Here is a 17,253-nt window from a genome sequence, read left to right on the forward strand (position 1 = left end):
ATTTGCTATCCAACATGTTCATAAGGTCAGACAAGATGGTGATGATGGAAAAATACAAACATCAGCTTAATCCAAAACACCTGTGGCCCTAAGGAGTTTTTAAAGGGAAGAATTCAATCCCTACTGTTTCCTGTGGTGGGGTGCACTTGAGCTTTGTATCTACCTTGCTCATGCCCTAAAATAAGCTAGAAAAATGAATGAACGGCATGGATAAAACACATATATCATGGTGGGGACCACAGGGCTTTGATATCAGCTACCTGGCTGGATCAGAAATGGGCCCACCCAGCTTTGGGTTTGGTTTGGGCTGACCTTCGTGGCTTGTTGGTTGAATGCGGGGCCGAGGGTTATGCATGGCCTGGCGCAACTAGCTTGGCATTGGTGATTTAGATTTGGAGTTCTTAGATTGAACCTGACTTGGGTCATGCAGGGCGTGGACCTTGATTCATAGGCTAGACTTGGACATGATATAGGCTAGCCCATTTTAGATAATAGCACATGGGCTGCTTGAACCATGGTTTTATGACTTGGATGAGCCTGATGAGATTTCTCCGAGTCAGCTCGAACTTGATCCGGTAAGCTAGGCCTGGACCGAGTCGACTCAGGTCGTGCAGGAAATGACACGGGTTAATGGTTCATGGGGTGCTGGACTTGGACAAGCTATAGGTTGGCCTATTTGCGATGCCAGCTTATGGGCTAGGCTTGACGGATGGTTTAAGACTTGGCGAGTCTGATGCGACTTGTCAAAGTCAACTCAGATTTGGTCAAACGTGATCTAACTCTATGGATTTCTTAAAGGGAGGCCTCCCCATACTATGCCCTTTTGTGCTGCTCGCCACTTCGAATCTAAGGTATGGTAAAACCATGGTTTTAAGATTAGTAGTCGGATGTTGAATGGATGCCTTCAATTTATGTAGAAGACATTGATCAATTGATAGTAATGCTCGATAGATTGAACCTCCCTAAAATTAGATAGATTGCTCTCTTGACACTTTGGACATGTTCATCGATGATTGGGTCGATCGATCAATAGTAATTCAAAAAATATCTCATTTTCATTGAAATATTTTTAGCATGTTCAATTGATCAAACATGCGTCTTTGATCGAATCAATGATTGCTCGATTGATGTTAATAAATTGACGGCACGTGCAGAGCTGCATAAGCACTGAGTAATTTATTTTCAATTCAAGTTGTGATAATATATATATCGAGTGCAATTGGGACTTAGAGTATTCTAAGTGAATGTTAAAATGTTCTTAAGGATTATATAGAGCAAAAGTTAGGTTTTGAGTGATTTGAAGGGAGTTCTCATTGTTGTAAGTTCCCTAGCTCTTGTAATATCATTTCATGGTTGATTGTTTGTCATTTTGTACTTTGATATTTTCTTAAGAAGGCTTTTTCATGTAAAATTTATGTGTTCTCAGCATATTTTTGTTTGCATTTGATTTTATCTTGGTTGATTGAATTCGAGTTTGCTTCTACAATATTCCCAACATTTGATACATTTCTATTACATTAGATCAGTTAAACCTGCTACCTCATGTACTGAATTAGCCATCTCATGTATTGAGATGATTGTTGAAGCCTAATTCAAGTCTTTTTAGGCATTTACACAAATATATGGCTAATGGGCCAGATCTGGAAATGTTTCACCGGGCCATTTACTGCTCTAGCTAGTTCATAGGCCAGACTTGAGCTCATGGCCTCAACATTGAAACACAAGCTGTATGCCATTGAGCTATGGGTTCAAACCCATTGAGTTAGTTCATAGATAGGGTTCTCCTATCACGAATGTTCCCTGGACCGAAAATATGGCAAGGGCAAGTGGGAAATGGGCACTCTCCATTAATGCCCGTTCTTTAATAGAGCTGTATGCTTGGGCATGAGCCCAACCATACACTAATCAGACCAAAAATTTGGGAATGGGCAGTCTCATCGTTGTAAGTTCTATATATCTTGTAATATCATTTTGTAGTGGATTACTTCTTGCTTTGTACCATAGTTTTTGCTTGAGAGGGTTTTTCCACATAAATTTGTGTATTCTTAACATGTTTTTATTTGCATTTGATTTTGTCTTAGTTGATTGTATTTGAATTTGCTTCCACAATATTCCCTTCAGATGCACTTTCTCTTGCTATTGCTGCTCATTGACGGGAACATCTAATGCATTTCTATCACATTAGATTCACCAAACCAGCCACCTCATGTACTGAAATGATTGTTGAACCCTAATTCAGGTCTTTTGGGGCATTTACACAAGTACATAGCTACAGGGCTAGACCTGGACATGCTTCACTGAGCCATTTACTGCTCTGGTTCATAGGCCAGACTTAAGCTCATGACCTCATCGTTGAAAGATAGGTTGTATGCCATTGAGCTATGGGTTCAAACCCATTGAGTTAGTTCATAAATAGGGTTCTCCTATCAAGAATGTTTCCTGAACTGAAAATATGGCAAGGGCAAGTGGGAATGGGCAGAGTCTCCATCAATGCCCGTTCTTTAATCAAGCTGCATTCCTGGGCATGAGCCCAACCATACACTAATCAGACCAGAAATTTAGCCCAGATTTGGCCCAATGTGTATATGAAAAGCTCAAGCCCAGCCCAAATCAAAGTTTCAAAGCCCACAAAAGTAGGCCAGGCCCAAAACAGCTTGGACACTATGGGCTGTTGGTACTATTTCTTTCAATATCCACCTCTTTCATGTGCGTGCACACCTTCCAGATCAACAAGCAAAGCCATTGATGAATACTTGGTAAGATTATAATGGTATTTTTGGAGTAGGTTATATAAAATTTTGTGAGGATTCAGTATCTTAGTACCCAATATTCTCTTTATTCTGATAAGCATTTTCTCTTATTATATTTCTAATACAATTACCCTGTCTAAAACAAGATATATAAAAGAAAGGAAAAAAAAAAAGAAAAAAAGAAGAAGAAGAAGAAGAAAACATCTTCCCCTTAGATTCAAACACTAAACAATATATATCTAGAGCTTCTTAAGAAAAATATCAAACAGTTTTATTTTATGCCGGAATCTTCTTCAATGTAACTATGTACTAATCTAATATTAGCAGTTTCAGAGGTAAGATGAACCCTCACCTAACAAGAGGGGCCTATTTTGTCTCTGTCGGTGAATCCCAACCTCGAGATATAAGTCTCTAATTGCATGCATTTCCATGACAACATCTCTCATCTTCATTCGTTCCTTTGGCGATTCTACAGAACATGATACACCAACGCTGACCAATGAAACCAAGCAATCATCCATTTTATTTCTCAAATTATTATGATTTTCACTGTTTTGAATAGCTTCAGCACCTTTTAAGAGAAGTGTTGGATCTATAATCTCCATTACTTGTTCAGGAAAAGCCGACTTTGCAAAGTGATGAAGGCTCTGATTGTCCTTAAACATGTCATCAGTTGGTTGCTTTCCAGTGATCATCTCGAGTAGAAGGATCCCATAACTGTATACATCTCCATGTGTGGACGCCTTCCCGCCCATCCCATACTCTACGATTTACAAATATCACATATTTGAATGTTAGGCATCTATTTAAAGAAAGATAAAAAAAAGTGATTAGATATTGAGAGAGAGAAAGGGAATATTTCATTTAAATAATTAACATTTCTGCCTTTTCCAAAATTTAGAATAGCGGGGAATAAGGAATTCTGCTAAACACATATATTTCTTCAACCTTTGTATTATGAGTGTATGGTTTCTCATAACAAATAGTCCTAAGAAAATATCCTATAAATAGATTAAAAAAAATCCACTGTTTTCACACACATACACAAACAGTGTATTACAGTTAGAGAAATAATCTACTAACAATTGTTGGTACCTTGTTACAGTGTGAATCCATGTGGGGTCCAATCTACCCAACATTTAACCATCGTGTACCATTGGATATAAGTGGGTCTACCAAGAATTGTTGAGGCCCATCAAATCACCTTGACCAGATGATCACCACCATTCACAAAAGTGCATGCTGTCAATCACATGCTCACCCGCGCACATATACACCTTTACACACGTATCATGGGCCCAAAATCCGAACAGTCCATGTGATGCAGTACCCCATGAAACTCCTAAGGACCAATTTTTACCCTGATTCAAAACTTTGGTGGGCCATAGCAAAGAGAGATGTAAATCAAGAGAGGAAACTGTTTTCTTTTGCCATGGCCCACCAAAATTTTGGATCAGGGTAAAAGTTGCGTGCTAGAGTTTCATGGGGTGTTACATCACATGGACCGCTCAAATTTTGGGCTCACATCAAGCACACAGAGAGAAATTTAACAAGGTAATCATGATTGTACAAACATATTCAATCATAAAGCCATCCAAATTTAAGTGGGGAAAAAACTACAACACAAAGCAATAATGCACTATAAAAAAAAAATGAAGTTACAAGAGATGAAATCTTAGCAATCAAAGCTCCAAGAAAAAAAATGCTCAAACTTTTAAAAAAAAAAAAAAAAAATCCTCTCAAACCCTTAAGCACGTTTAAAAAACCCTAATTTATACCCTAATTCCAATTACACTTTGTATATATACTATTGCAACCGAAATAAGAAATAAATTGCACACTTAAGCAATGCTGCACACCTATTCGATGGGACCTTCAATGACATTGACCGCCATCAATAACTAGTCGATGACATCGAAGAACCCTCAATACTCTCGAGTAGCAACCTCTAAAATTGTCTAACAATCAACAAGAATTTTTATGAAAAATTCCAATAAAATCCAACATATGTTATTGGCATCAACAAACTCTATTGCAAACAAATTTAAGACATTAGGTAACTATACACACACACACTAATGTACCTAAAAATATCCATCAATTAGATTATTTTATGCATATTGTTATTAAAAATGGATTGAAAACCTTACCTGGTGGAATATACCCAATCGATCCCTTAATCCCAGATGTGGTAGTTTGATTTTGGGAGAAACCTTCTGTAGCTTCTGAGAGGAATCTTGTTAAACCAAAGTCACCCACGTGGGCAACCATATCATCATCGAGAAGAACATTGCTTGGTTTTAGGTCTCGATGAACAATTGGTATTTTGGAATGGTGATGAAGATAATCTAATGCTGAAGCCACATCAATGGCTATATTTAGCCTTTGGGTAAGATTCAAACACTTCGGTTGAGGTTGTTCATCTACATTTGGATGCAACCACTTCTCCAGACTACCATTAGGCATGTACTCAAACACTAGAGCTTTGAAATCATTGCCATTAAAATCAGTGCTGGAGCAAACCGTTAAGATCTTGACAAGATTTCGATGCCGAATGTTTCTTAATGCTTCGCATTCAGCTGCAAAACTTTTAAAAGCACCTTGTTGTAGGAGGTCGAGTACCTTCACTGCAACAAGTGTTTCAAAGCATTCTAGAAGTCCTTTATATACAGAACCGAAACTTCCCACACCAATTAAATTAGCCGAAGAAAACCCATCTGTTGCTTGAAGGAGATCTGCATAAGAAACTTGTAACCACTGATTCTTTGTGGAAGATGGAGAAGAAGCTTTCTTTGGAGAATTTCTTCTCCAATAAAGAGCTGCAATGATACACGACAGGAGAAACGAAGATAAAACCACGGTAATGACTGTGACCTTTACTCTGTGAGTAAGAGCCTTTCCTCTTTTCTTAGAAGCTTGCTTAGGGCAGCCTGGCAATTGTAGTTCTGGTATACCTCCACAGAGTTTGCTGTTTCCGACAATTGAAATTGCGCTGGCATTTCTAAAGATTCCTCCTTTGGGCACTTCACCCTCAAAATTATTAAACGACAAATTCAAATACTGTAAGAAATGAAATTCTTCTAGATACTTTGGAATCTGCCCAGACAAGTTATTGCGCGAAAGATCTAGCTCTTTGATACCTTTTAAATTCTTTAGGGACTCTGGAATGGTTCCTTGAAACAAGTTGCCATGCATATAAAGCACCTCCATGCTTTGACACTTTCCCAACGTATTTGGAATTTCACCTGATAGTTTGTTCTCTGAGACGTCCATTCCCCGAATATTTTCTAAGTTATCAACTTCCAGCAGGAGAGACCCAGTGAATGAATTGTGATCCAGGCCTATTATAGCTGCGCCAACTTGGTTGAGGATGGTACCATTGAGCTTATTTCGAGAAATGAACAATTCTTCCATAAATCCCCAATTTGCAAAACTTGATGGTATGTTTCCATGGAAACCATTTCCATCCAAGTAGAGAAAGCTCAATCGAGTGATGTTACCAATTGAAGATGGGATTCGCCCTGAAAGTTTATTTTGAAACAATCTCAAGACTTGCAACTTGTCAAGCTTCCCAATAGCATCTGGAATAATACCCTTCAAGGAGTTCGTTGACAGATCCAGATCATACAAGCTAATGAGATTCTCAATTCCCTTGGGAATGATTCCAAATATCTTGTTTCCTCCTAAAAGGAGCCAGTTTAGATGTGTCGAGAGATTAGTAATAGAGCTGGGCAACTCACCATAGAGATTATTGGTAGCTGCACTTATAACTTTCAGACGGGTGCAGTTGGTAAGTGAAGTGAGGAAGCTCAGGTCATCACCTTCCCTGCTTCCAAGCTGATTTTTCTCGATATTGCAATGGTAGAGACGTGAAAGACTTCCCAGATTCAAAGGCACGTGTCCACTAAAACTGTTGGAGCTAAAATCAACAGCTTCGAGACTTGAAGCATTGGACAATGAATTTGGCAGCGTTCCAGTGAATTGGTTTCCAGCTACAAGAATCCGACGCAGGTGTGGAAACACAAGGCCTAGGTTGGGGGAAATGCTTCCTTGTAGCCGGTTAGCTGTCACGCTAAACACTTGGATGGATGAGAGATTATAAATCGATGGTGGAATCGTACCTGATAACTGATTTCCACTTATTCGAAAAGTGATAATGCCTGCCAATTGACCAAGCTGGTTTGGAATTTGCCCGTCAAAAATGTTAGATGTTAGATCAAGAGTGGTGAGAGAGGAAAGGTTCCCCAACGAAGGTGGGATGCTTCCACTGAGATTGTTGCTGTAGACGTTAAGAACAATGAGCCTTGACAAAGAGCCAAGCTCAGTAGGAAGTTCTCCTACCAGCTGATTCTGCATGATGTTAATGGTTATGAGTTCTGAACAGTGGCTCAGATTGGATGGAATTTCTCCTTGCAGTGAATTTACGGACAGATTGAGATACTGCAACCGGAATAGACGGTCTATTTCTTGAGGGATTTGGCCTTGGAATTTGTTGTTGGAGAGATCGATTCTTCTCAGGAAAGAGAGATTTCCAATGTGAGGTGATAAGTGACCCACCAAGCTGTGGTCCCTGAGGTTCAAGCTCGTGACCCTTTGATGATGGCGGCGACTGCAGGTGATTCCCTTCCATTCGCAGAAATGGAGAGAATCGTTCCATGAACTCAAGATTCCAAGAGGATCTTCGGAAATACCATATTTGAATGCGAGCAATGCGAGTCGATCTGTCTCATTTTTCAACGTAAATACCGAGGGTGAGCAGCGGTTGATGGAGGAGAGAAGGATTGCATGGAAGAGGATAAATGACCATAATACCCTGAGATTGGAACGTGGGAATTCCATCATGTGGATAGGAGATGGGATGATGAAGAAGAAAAAACAGTAATGCAGTGATGAGTTGTACTCACCTACAATATTTGTAGCTCGTAGCTCATATATATGACGGGAAACGGAAGCGGATTGCATGCTGGTGTGTTGACGGCACTATGTTCCGTGGGTCCCACCATAATGTATATCTTATGTCCAAACCGTCCGTCCATTTGTGAATGCCTTTAGTCCCGGGCTTCATGATTCCTCTTTGTGGTCTTTACTCTTTAGGCACCCACGCGCTTTTGACGAAAGAGGTCACCTACCATTTAGATGAGTAATATGGTAATTTAATCGTCCACTAGCACAACTTTCCTTGCCTTACGTAATTCATACTCACCATTAGATGAGTAATATGATAATTTAACGTCCACTAGCACAACTTTCCTTGCCTCACGTAATTCATACTCACCATTAGATGAGTAATATGATAATTTAACGTTCCACTGGACAACACTACTTCCGTTTAAATATATAGAAATCAAAATAAAGAAAAGAAGAAAGATGCGGAGGTATATGTGTTTCGCGTGGGGCTTTCAATTTCATCTGGGCCCTACCATCTCTATGTCCAACCATAGCTTGACACGTAAGCTCTCTGCTGCGCAAACGGTGTCAAGAAGGTAGACTCTCTCAGTCACTTCATTCAACAATTATGGTCTGTGTGAAGTTTTCAAGAGCTTGGATGGAAAATAAACATTATGGTGAACTCAAGGAAGTTTTTAATGGCAGGCATTCCATGACCACTATTTCATGTAGTGTGGTCCAATTGAGATTTTTATCTGCTTGATTTTTGAATCAGGCCCTAAAATAAATTGCTAAAACGGATGGATAGGCATCAAGGTTGGCTCGACGGTGAGTGTCACACTCACCTGGCTGGATCTGGGTCACCATCAGGAGCAGATTCAGGCATAGGATGACTCGACTCGGCTAACTTGATTTGTCCTACTCAATTTGATCCGAGTGGGTGAGTTGATATGAACTGAGTTGGCTTCGTCCAGTCCAAACTCAAACCGAATCAAGTTGGAGTCACCCAGTAACTTGACTCGACTCAACTCGAAATCCAACTCGGTACTGATTCGACTCGCTCTGAAACTCAACTCATACATATATTTTTTTTTTTAAAAAAACCCAGTTCCAACGTTTCAGATCTGAGATGCCATGCAGCTGATGGAGAGGCTGCAATTCTAACAAGTGAATCTAAGTTTTGAGTTGTGATTTCAGCCCGTGGATTCCTGCAGCACTTGACCTGACTCGATACTTGTGATCGAGTCAGACTCAGTCTAGATTAGTCCAGGCTAGATCCGGACTCGGATCAGGTCAAGCATGCTAAACTCGGTACCAAGTGGATTGAATTCAGGTTAGGACTATTTCAAAACCGGATCAAGTCAGATCAGCCCTAACTAGGTCCGACTTGACTTGATGCACACCTCTAATTGAGGAGGTAGATTAGCTGGGACCCAGGATCCAATCAGGTGAGTGCGAACCTGACCGTGGAGCCCACTAAAAATTTATGTGTTGTACATCCACACTATCCATCTGTTTTGATAGCTTATTGTATGCATAGTCCCAAAAATGAAGCAGATACAATCTCAGGTGGAACAGACTGTAGTTTCTTGTAGTGCAAAATACCATTGCATTTGGTTTGCTGTTGTATTTGGTTTGTTGAAAGAAATTCAGATGCATAGTGCACGATATTGTGCTTTCTGCAGAACCTGGAGGCCCTTAAACACATTGTGGGTCCCACCAATTCCAACCGAGAAAAATAAACTGATTTTGAATGCCAAAACCAAGCACCCCTGGAACTTGCTTCCCGTGTCGATAGTTTCTCCTTCTGAGAGCAACAGTTGATCTGCAATCTCCATCACTCGTTCGGGATATGACATGTTAGCTAATTGATGAAAGGTCAGATAATCTTTAGGGCTTGTTTGGGAGCTTGGATTTGGAACTCCTAGATCCGTAACCTGGCCCCTGGATTTGAAATCCCCTGAATTTGAAATCCTCCTATTGTGTTTGGCACCTTAAGTAACTATGCATGAGATATTTACATGGACTTAATTTAATTACTAATCAACTTTAATATCTCTAATTAGTGAATGTATGTAATGTTTAACACAATAGTTGTAATAAGCCCACTGAAATATATGCTTTGCCCGAAATAATGAAATTCCAAGTATCGGATGGGCTAGAATCACAAAATCATGTCCAAGTGATTAACCAAAGATTTTTAACCATTGATTTACATGAACAATGTTTGGACGGTACTGATCATCATATTAAAGTATTATAGTGATGCATTTGATAATATAAGTGTTTTGGGACATTGTTGTGGGCCAAGCCATGTGCCTAATAGAATAATAGTCCGGTAACATACATGTTACACATGCAACTATTGGAAGGATTTTAAATGTAATCAAAGCTCTCACTATGGATTTCAAACCCCCTCTTTGAGGGGATTTGAAACCCCCCATTACTTTATGGTGTCAAACAACAAGGGATTTGAAATCCCCCCAAATCCATGGTGCCAAAGGACCCCTTAAATGAGTCATCGGTGAGCCTCTTTCCGGAGAACATCTCCAACTAAGGATTCGGTAACGGTAGACATTTACTTGTGTTGATGCCTCACCACCTAGTCCGTACTCTACCATAGATACAAAAATCATTTCTAATAAGATTATAAGTTCACCTACAAACGCAAGGCTTTATGTAACACCCCAAAAATCGGCACCCGAGTGTAAAGACTCCGATCTCGAGTTTTCGGGTGTTAACCAAATAAAATGCATGTATGACCTCGTTCACATTCACATTCGCTTTTCACACGAGCAATCAGAGTAGCACAATTCAAATTAGTAGACCCAAAGCGAGGTAGAGATAACAAAAATAAATAAATATGGAACTAACAGTAACAATATAATTAAAATATGATGTCCACCCAAATGAAGATTATATAAGACACGATATACATACCCAAAATGATTATAGTGCAAGTTTTCAGTTTGGTCCAATCCTTTAAAATACAACGTCGGTTGTGCAAGCCACTCTAAGCCTATCCATCTGAAATCTCGATAGTACCTGCATCGATAATATCGCATAGTTGGTGTTTTAAAACACTGTCACAGATTGGGAGTGAGTGATTAACTCAGTGGTTCCATTAACATTACGTTACACAAACTATCAAATCTACATGCATAATTAATGAAAAGCAAAGTAAGCATATAGTTCCTAAAAAATCTTGTTAATGCACATGCATGGTATTATAATATGATGCATACCCTCATCATCCAATACTTCCTCAAGCGACACCATCTAACGTTCATAACACCCAACACTCCATCAATGCGACCTCGACTGCCAAGTCTCCAACCTATGCTAATGCAATGCCATGAATATTCATGTTAGCCGAGTATTTAATTAAATTCGTTCATCCAATAAGATTTGGGAAGCTGAAACACCTCAATTTAATCAATGGTCTTAGCCAGATCACTTAGCCTAGGGCGCCCGTAGTAGATCTAAGCCTGCGATCCATGATCTAAATTTAGGTATCACCCATTTATCTCACAGATCAATAATTCCAAAGGAAAGGCATAATACCCAAAGGTATGAGGATCAACTCGGTATGGGTCATCACCTAAACACCGAGTATAATCACTCAGTTTTGAGGTGCAGGCTTGTCATATAACCAAATCACCACAAGGAAAATGGCTCGTCACCCAATTCCATTCGTGTCTGGGTCGTTTGAACAGTACTCTGGCATAGAACCATCGGCCGGGTAATTTGACGGGGGCCGTTTAAACAAGGACCTATCACATCCTGTGCTCGTTGGTCACTCGGAGAGCTTCATCACCCCAGCGTAGGCCGATAGCATGGACATAGTATCCCATTCCACCATGCCTGGCTCCCAAGACTTGGTTGCTCACTGGTCACTACGGGGAGGCTCGTCACCCCAGCATAAACCGACAGCTCGGACACGGTGTCCTATTCCACCATGCCTAATTCATGAGTCTTAGTGGGATCATATCACTAACGGTTATCAATAGGTCTCTCAAAAGTATGGGGTGCTTTAGATTCAGGCAGGCGTGACCATACATGGTGAACATACATGGTTGGCCAACTAGTGGACTAATTCGGCTGACTTAAGCGGACTACGACACAATCGGCATATATTGGGTGCAAGCATCCCATGTAGCCCAACTAGTGTCAGTTGTCCGTCGTCGGCCTGAATCAGTTGGATTGGCCCATGGCAACCGATCCAGTAAGGCTACCCTTGTGAATCTTTTCTAATTTTGTTGGCCAACCCAATCACCGTTAGACTAAAATTTTATAGCATGCCACAAACAATTCTACTCAATAATAAGTAACCAAATTCATCAGTACCTTAGGATATTCTAACTAATATGAGCAAACAAAAGGGATGCAAGTGTGCTGGTTAGCAAACATTCATCTACGTAGTATCTCAATCATCAATTGGCACTGATTAACACATATACATCCATGCGCAACCAATAGTAACTAGCACTGGTTAGCATGCATCCGTCTATGCACTACACCATCATAAATCAACACTAATTATTATGTATAGGCCCATACATTACTCAAATCAATAATCAACGCTGGTTATCATGCATCTGTCTACGTATTCACAAATCAACATTAACTATCATACATCCATCTATTCACTACATAATCCATTAATTGTGGCATGAGTTTGATAATTGGCAACCTAAAGGTGATGGTCCGCACATAGAAGTGGTTCGTCGATTTTTAGTGTCGCCCTCGTGGTTAAGGTCCGTTGATTAGCGTGTCGGTGCCCTCTCTCTTGTTGCCGGGCTATTTCCTTTCGAGGGCCCACTTCCGAAGGAGAGAAATATTCATATAATATTTATATGTATAGGTATCAAAAACTAAAATTCAGTTCTCATTAATTATGTATGCACAAGTATTTGTAAAGGCCCAGTCGACGACAGAAGTGATCCGGACCATCGGACCTTAGATCGGGCGTATCTCGCAATCCGGAATGAGTTATCTGACGTAAAATATATGATTTTGGGGTAGAACGAGCTACTTTAGCCAACCAACCCCGCTATGCCAGGTTGCGCAGCCCGGAATTGCGAAAAACCCCTTGATCGATGGTCGTTTCCCTGTTTTAATTTCGTTTTTACTATAAATAGTAAGTTTTAGTTTGATTATAACTCTTCATCCGTCGGGCTTTAGGAGTTGCGCCCAACGTGAAAAGAGCTTAGAATAATTAGGAGAACGGTTTGGTGAAGCCAAATAGAACACTTACTATTTTTAGCCGAAAACCTTGCGCACTAGTAGACATCACAACCGTCTATAAATAGTAAGTTTATTATTTATAGTAAGTCGCGGATTTTAGGAGTTTGAGTTGTAGTTTGATTCTAATTTCTTTCCCATTGCTTGGTACCCTTATTTAAAGGGTTGTGAACTCGTTTTTAATTATTGATTAATCAATTTTGAATTTATTAGAATTTATTTCTATTTTTTGCTTTCTTTCCTCGTGGATTCGAGAAGTCTTTGTGAGGAGTTCAGAGAGGTTCCGTGGATTCGGAATAGTTATCCTCTTGAGGAAGATGATGCTCGACCTCACGTCCTCCCCTGCGTCAGTTTGGTATCAAAGCGAGGTTTCTCCTCAAATTGATGACTTCTAACGACGGGTCGGGCAACAATCTCATGGACGGTGCTATATGGAATTTACCTTTAACGGCGGTAGCTTTCGAAGTAGTGCAACGAGAGAATTAGCAAGCCATGCAAGGGCTGCAGGCTTCCATCGACTGCATAGCGGATCTCTTGGCGGAAAACATAAGGCAACTCCGTGTTCCTGGTGGCAATCCTCCACCCCCAATTAATCGCCCTGATCGCAAGATAGTACCGGCAGTACATCCAAGGGTCATTCCTGAGGAAGGGGGGTCCAGTGAGGAGGAAATTGATGACATAATCTTCCAACACCCCAGACATGGAGGCGATCGAGTAGATCGAACGGATCAAGAATTCAAGATAAGGGTTGATATTCCTAGCTTCAATGGTCAACTACACATTGAGGATTTCCTCGATTGGCTTTCTGAAGTTGAACGATTTTTCGACTATATGGACATCCCTGAAGCAAAGAAGGTCAAGCTTGTGGCCTACAAGTTGAAAGGAGGAGCTTCAGCTTGGTGGGAACAACTGCAACTCACGCGAACCAGGCAGATGAAAGCACCAATCCGCACCTGGCAGTGGATGAAGCAGCTACTACGTGCCCAATTCCTCCCTAGTGATTACGATCAGGTATTATCCCAACAATACCAAAATTGTTGACAGGGTAGTCGGTCGATGAGAGAATACGTAAAAGAATTTTACCGCCTGACGGCGCATAACGATTTGGTCGAGACTGAATCGTAGCAAGTCGCCCGATTCAATGGTGGATTGCATATGACTATCCAGGATCGGGTCCAGATGCAGTCCATTTGGACAATGAATGATGCGATCAAGTTGGCTACTCGGGCGGAAGCGTAACTTGAACATCCTAATACACGGACCTATCCTACTACAAGGATCCCTATAGTAGGTCCGCCCCAGGGAGCTCCACAGTCCAGAGGAAGGAGCCCGTAGGAGCACACACTCAACCTCCTACGTCTGTGAACCGAGATCAGGGAAGTGGGCAAGCTAGGCCCCAAAGGGGTGTATCGACTGCTGCTGGTCCAAGTAGAATCCCGAACCCCTATGCTCGGCCAAGGCTCGACAACTGCTATCGTTGTGGCCAACCGGGCCACCTATCAAATATTTGTCCCCAGCGAAAAATGACAAACCTCGCTATCAATGATGGTAGTGATGATAACGCTTATGAAGATCCAGATATTGAAGAACGGGAGCATACCACCGAGGACGAGGCAGATGATTCAGGTTGGGTTCAGTAAGATCACGGTGAGTCGCTCGTCGTGGCGACTATTATATGCGCCAAGAAAAGAAATGCATCTACAGCGGCATAACATCTTCCGCACTAGGTGTACGGTGAATCGAAAGGTTTGTGGCGTGATCATTGACAATGGAACTAGTAGAACATCGTCTCTAAGGTCATGGTGAAAAAATTGTAATTGAAAACAGAGCGTCATCCCTCTCCATATACAATCAGTTAGATCAAGAAGGTCAGTGAAACAAAGGTAACTGAACGGTGCACCATATCTTTTTCAATTGGCAAACATTATAAGGATGAAGTAGTATGCGATGTTGTTGACATGGAAGCATGTCACATACTACTCGATCGGCCCTGGCAATCTGACCATGACGCCACTCATAAAGGGCGAGATAATATATATATCTTCGTCAAGGACGGTCGGAAGACCATATTGGCCCCTATGGATCCAGAGGGACCACCTGAAACTTCTAAAGTGGAGGGCCGTTTTCTCTTAACCATACGGGACTTCATGGAAGAATCCAAAGAAACAGGACAGACCTATGCATTAATTGTAAAAGGAGAAGAACTCGAGCCTACCATCATCCCTGAAAGACTAAGGCCCCTGCTACATGAATTTAAAGAAATCTAGCCCGATAATCTTTCTGATGGGTTACCCCCCATGCGGGATATCCAACATCATATCGACTTTGTCCCTGGGTCCAATTTACCTAATCGACCTCATTATCGAATGAGTCCAAATGATTGCGAGATTCTGCAGGGACAAGTAGAGGAGTTGATCTGTAAGGGCCTTATTCGAGAAAGCATAAGTTTATGTGATGTACCAGTTCTATTAACGCCAAAGAAATATGAGAGTTGGCGCATGTGTGTCAATAGCCAAGTCATTAACAAAATCACCATAAAACACAGGTTTCCTATACCACAGTTGGACGATATGTTGGACATGCTAGAGGGTATAAAAATATTCTCTAAAATGGACCTAAGGAGCGGCTACCATCAGATTCGAATACGGCCGGGTGATGAGTGGAAAACAGCCTTTAAGACCAAAGAAGGATTATACGAATGAATGGTTATGCCCTTCGGTCTTTCAAATGCGCCTAGCACATTTATGAGATTGATGAACCAAGTTCTAAAACCTTTCATTGGGCGGTTCATTGTGGTTTATTTCGATGATATTTTGATATACAGTCAAGACGAAACCACCCATATGGAACACCTCAAGAAGGTCCTTCAAGTGCTCACTAAAAAAAACTGTATCTCAATTTGATAAAAGTGCAGTTTCATGATTGATAGCCTATTATTCCTGGGTTTTATCATAACATCCACAAGCATTCGGGTGGATGAGAAAAAGGTGAAGGCAACCAGAGAATGGCCGATTCCCACAAATATTCACGAAGTGCGAAGTTTTTATGGACTGGCGACATTCTATCGTCTGTTCGTGAAAAAATTCAGTACCATTGTGTCACCAATCACAGATTGCATGAAGAAAGGGCAGCTTAAGTGGACTGATGAAGCCGATAGGAGCTTTGCCGAAATCAAGTACAGATTATCCATAACCCCAGTTCTTATACTTTCTAACATTGACAAACTATTTCAAGTCGAATGTGATGCCGCATATGTCGGAATTGGAGGAATTTTATCTCAAGAAGGTAGGCCGGTAGCCTTCTACAGTGAGAAACTTAGTAATGCACGCAAAAAGTGGTCTACATATGAGATTAAGTTATACGCGGTGGTCCAGGCACTGCGACACTGGCGACATGATTTGATTTAAATGGAATTCATACTTTACACGGACCATCAAGCTCTCAAATTCATTAATAATCAAGCTAACATTAATTGTGTGCAAGCTAGATGGATATCATTTTTGCAGGAATTACCGTTCGTGCTAAAACATAAGTATCGGCAACAGAACAAAGTAACCGATGCGCTAAGTCGCTGTGTAACTTTGTTAGTCACTATGAGTAATGAGGTTGTCGAGTTTAAGCGTCTCAAGGACATATATGCCGACGATGATGTCTTTAAGGACGCATGAGTTAGATGCAAGGTCACCCCGGTGACTTACATATGAAAGACGGGTTCCTTTTCAAGGGAAATCAAGCTGTGCATCCCAAACAGTTCGCTAAGGAGCAGATAATCCAAGAGCTACATGGAGGTGGCCTCGGTGGACACCTTGGGCGAGACAAGACACGAGCTCTTGTGGAAAAACGGTATTACTGGCCGCAATTGATATGTGATGTGGGAAAGGTAGTCCAACGTTGTTATATTTGTCAGACCTCTAAGGGGCAATCTCATAATACGGGCCTTTACACTCCGTCACCCGTGCCTGACGGCCCTTGGGAGGATTTATTTATGGACTTCGTGCTTGGTCTCCCACGAACACAACGCGGCATGGATTCGGTGTTCGTGGTAGTAGATCGTTTCTCCAAGATAGCGCACTTTATTCCATGCAAGAAGACTCTCGATGCAACACACGTGGCGAATCTATTCTTTAGAGAAATTGTGCGGCTACACGGGGTTCCCAAGACTATTACTTGAGTGACACGAAGTTCATAAGCCACTTTTGGCGAACTTTGTGGACTCGATTTAATACACGACTTGATTCGGCGCGCTACCACCACCTGGTCGACGGTCAAACCGAGGTTGTAAATCGCACGTTGGGAAACCTCCTTCGATGTATTTCGGGAGAAAAACCAAAGCAGTGGAATTTGGCCTTGTCTCAATCGGAGTATGCATTTA

At 41.2% G+C, this 17,253-nt stretch overlaps 1 protein-coding gene across 1 annotated transcript; it reads right to left on the reverse strand.

Moving 5' to 3' along the window:
• Positions 1–3,079: 3,079 nt before the first annotated feature.
• LOC131236267 (probable LRR receptor-like serine/threonine-protein kinase At3g47570) lies at positions 3,080–7,641 on the reverse strand. The gene is made up of 2 exons (XM_058233390.1): positions 4,901–7,641; positions 3,080–3,513 (listed from the first exon to the last, which is right to left on the reverse strand). Exons 1-2 carry the CDS (start codon positions 7,590–7,592, stop codon positions 3,080–3,082), a joined length of 3,126 nt encoding a protein of 1,041 aa, XP_058089373.1. The 5' UTR covers positions 7,593–7,641.
• Positions 7,642–17,253: the final 9,612 nt, after the last annotated feature.

The sequence above is a fragment of the Magnolia sinica genome, unplaced genomic scaffold (assembly GCF_029962835.1).
Source record: "Magnolia sinica isolate HGM2019 unplaced genomic scaffold, MsV1 ctg348, whole genome shotgun sequence".
In the NCBI taxonomy this organism is placed as follows: Eukaryota; Viridiplantae; Streptophyta; class Magnoliopsida; order Magnoliales; family Magnoliaceae; genus Magnolia; species Magnolia sinica.

What these genes read in the sequence shown, in the direction of transcription:
- LOC131236267 (XM_058233390.1), bottom strand. Translation starts at nt 7,592, where the DNA reads ATGATGGAATTCCCACGTTCCAATCTCAGGGTATTATGGTCATTTATC. An exon ending in GATTGGGTATATTCCACCAG is followed by an intron (nt 3,514 to 4,900) that starts GTAAGGTTTTCA and finishes TGTAAATCGTAG; the next exon opens with AGTATGGGATGGGCGGGAAG.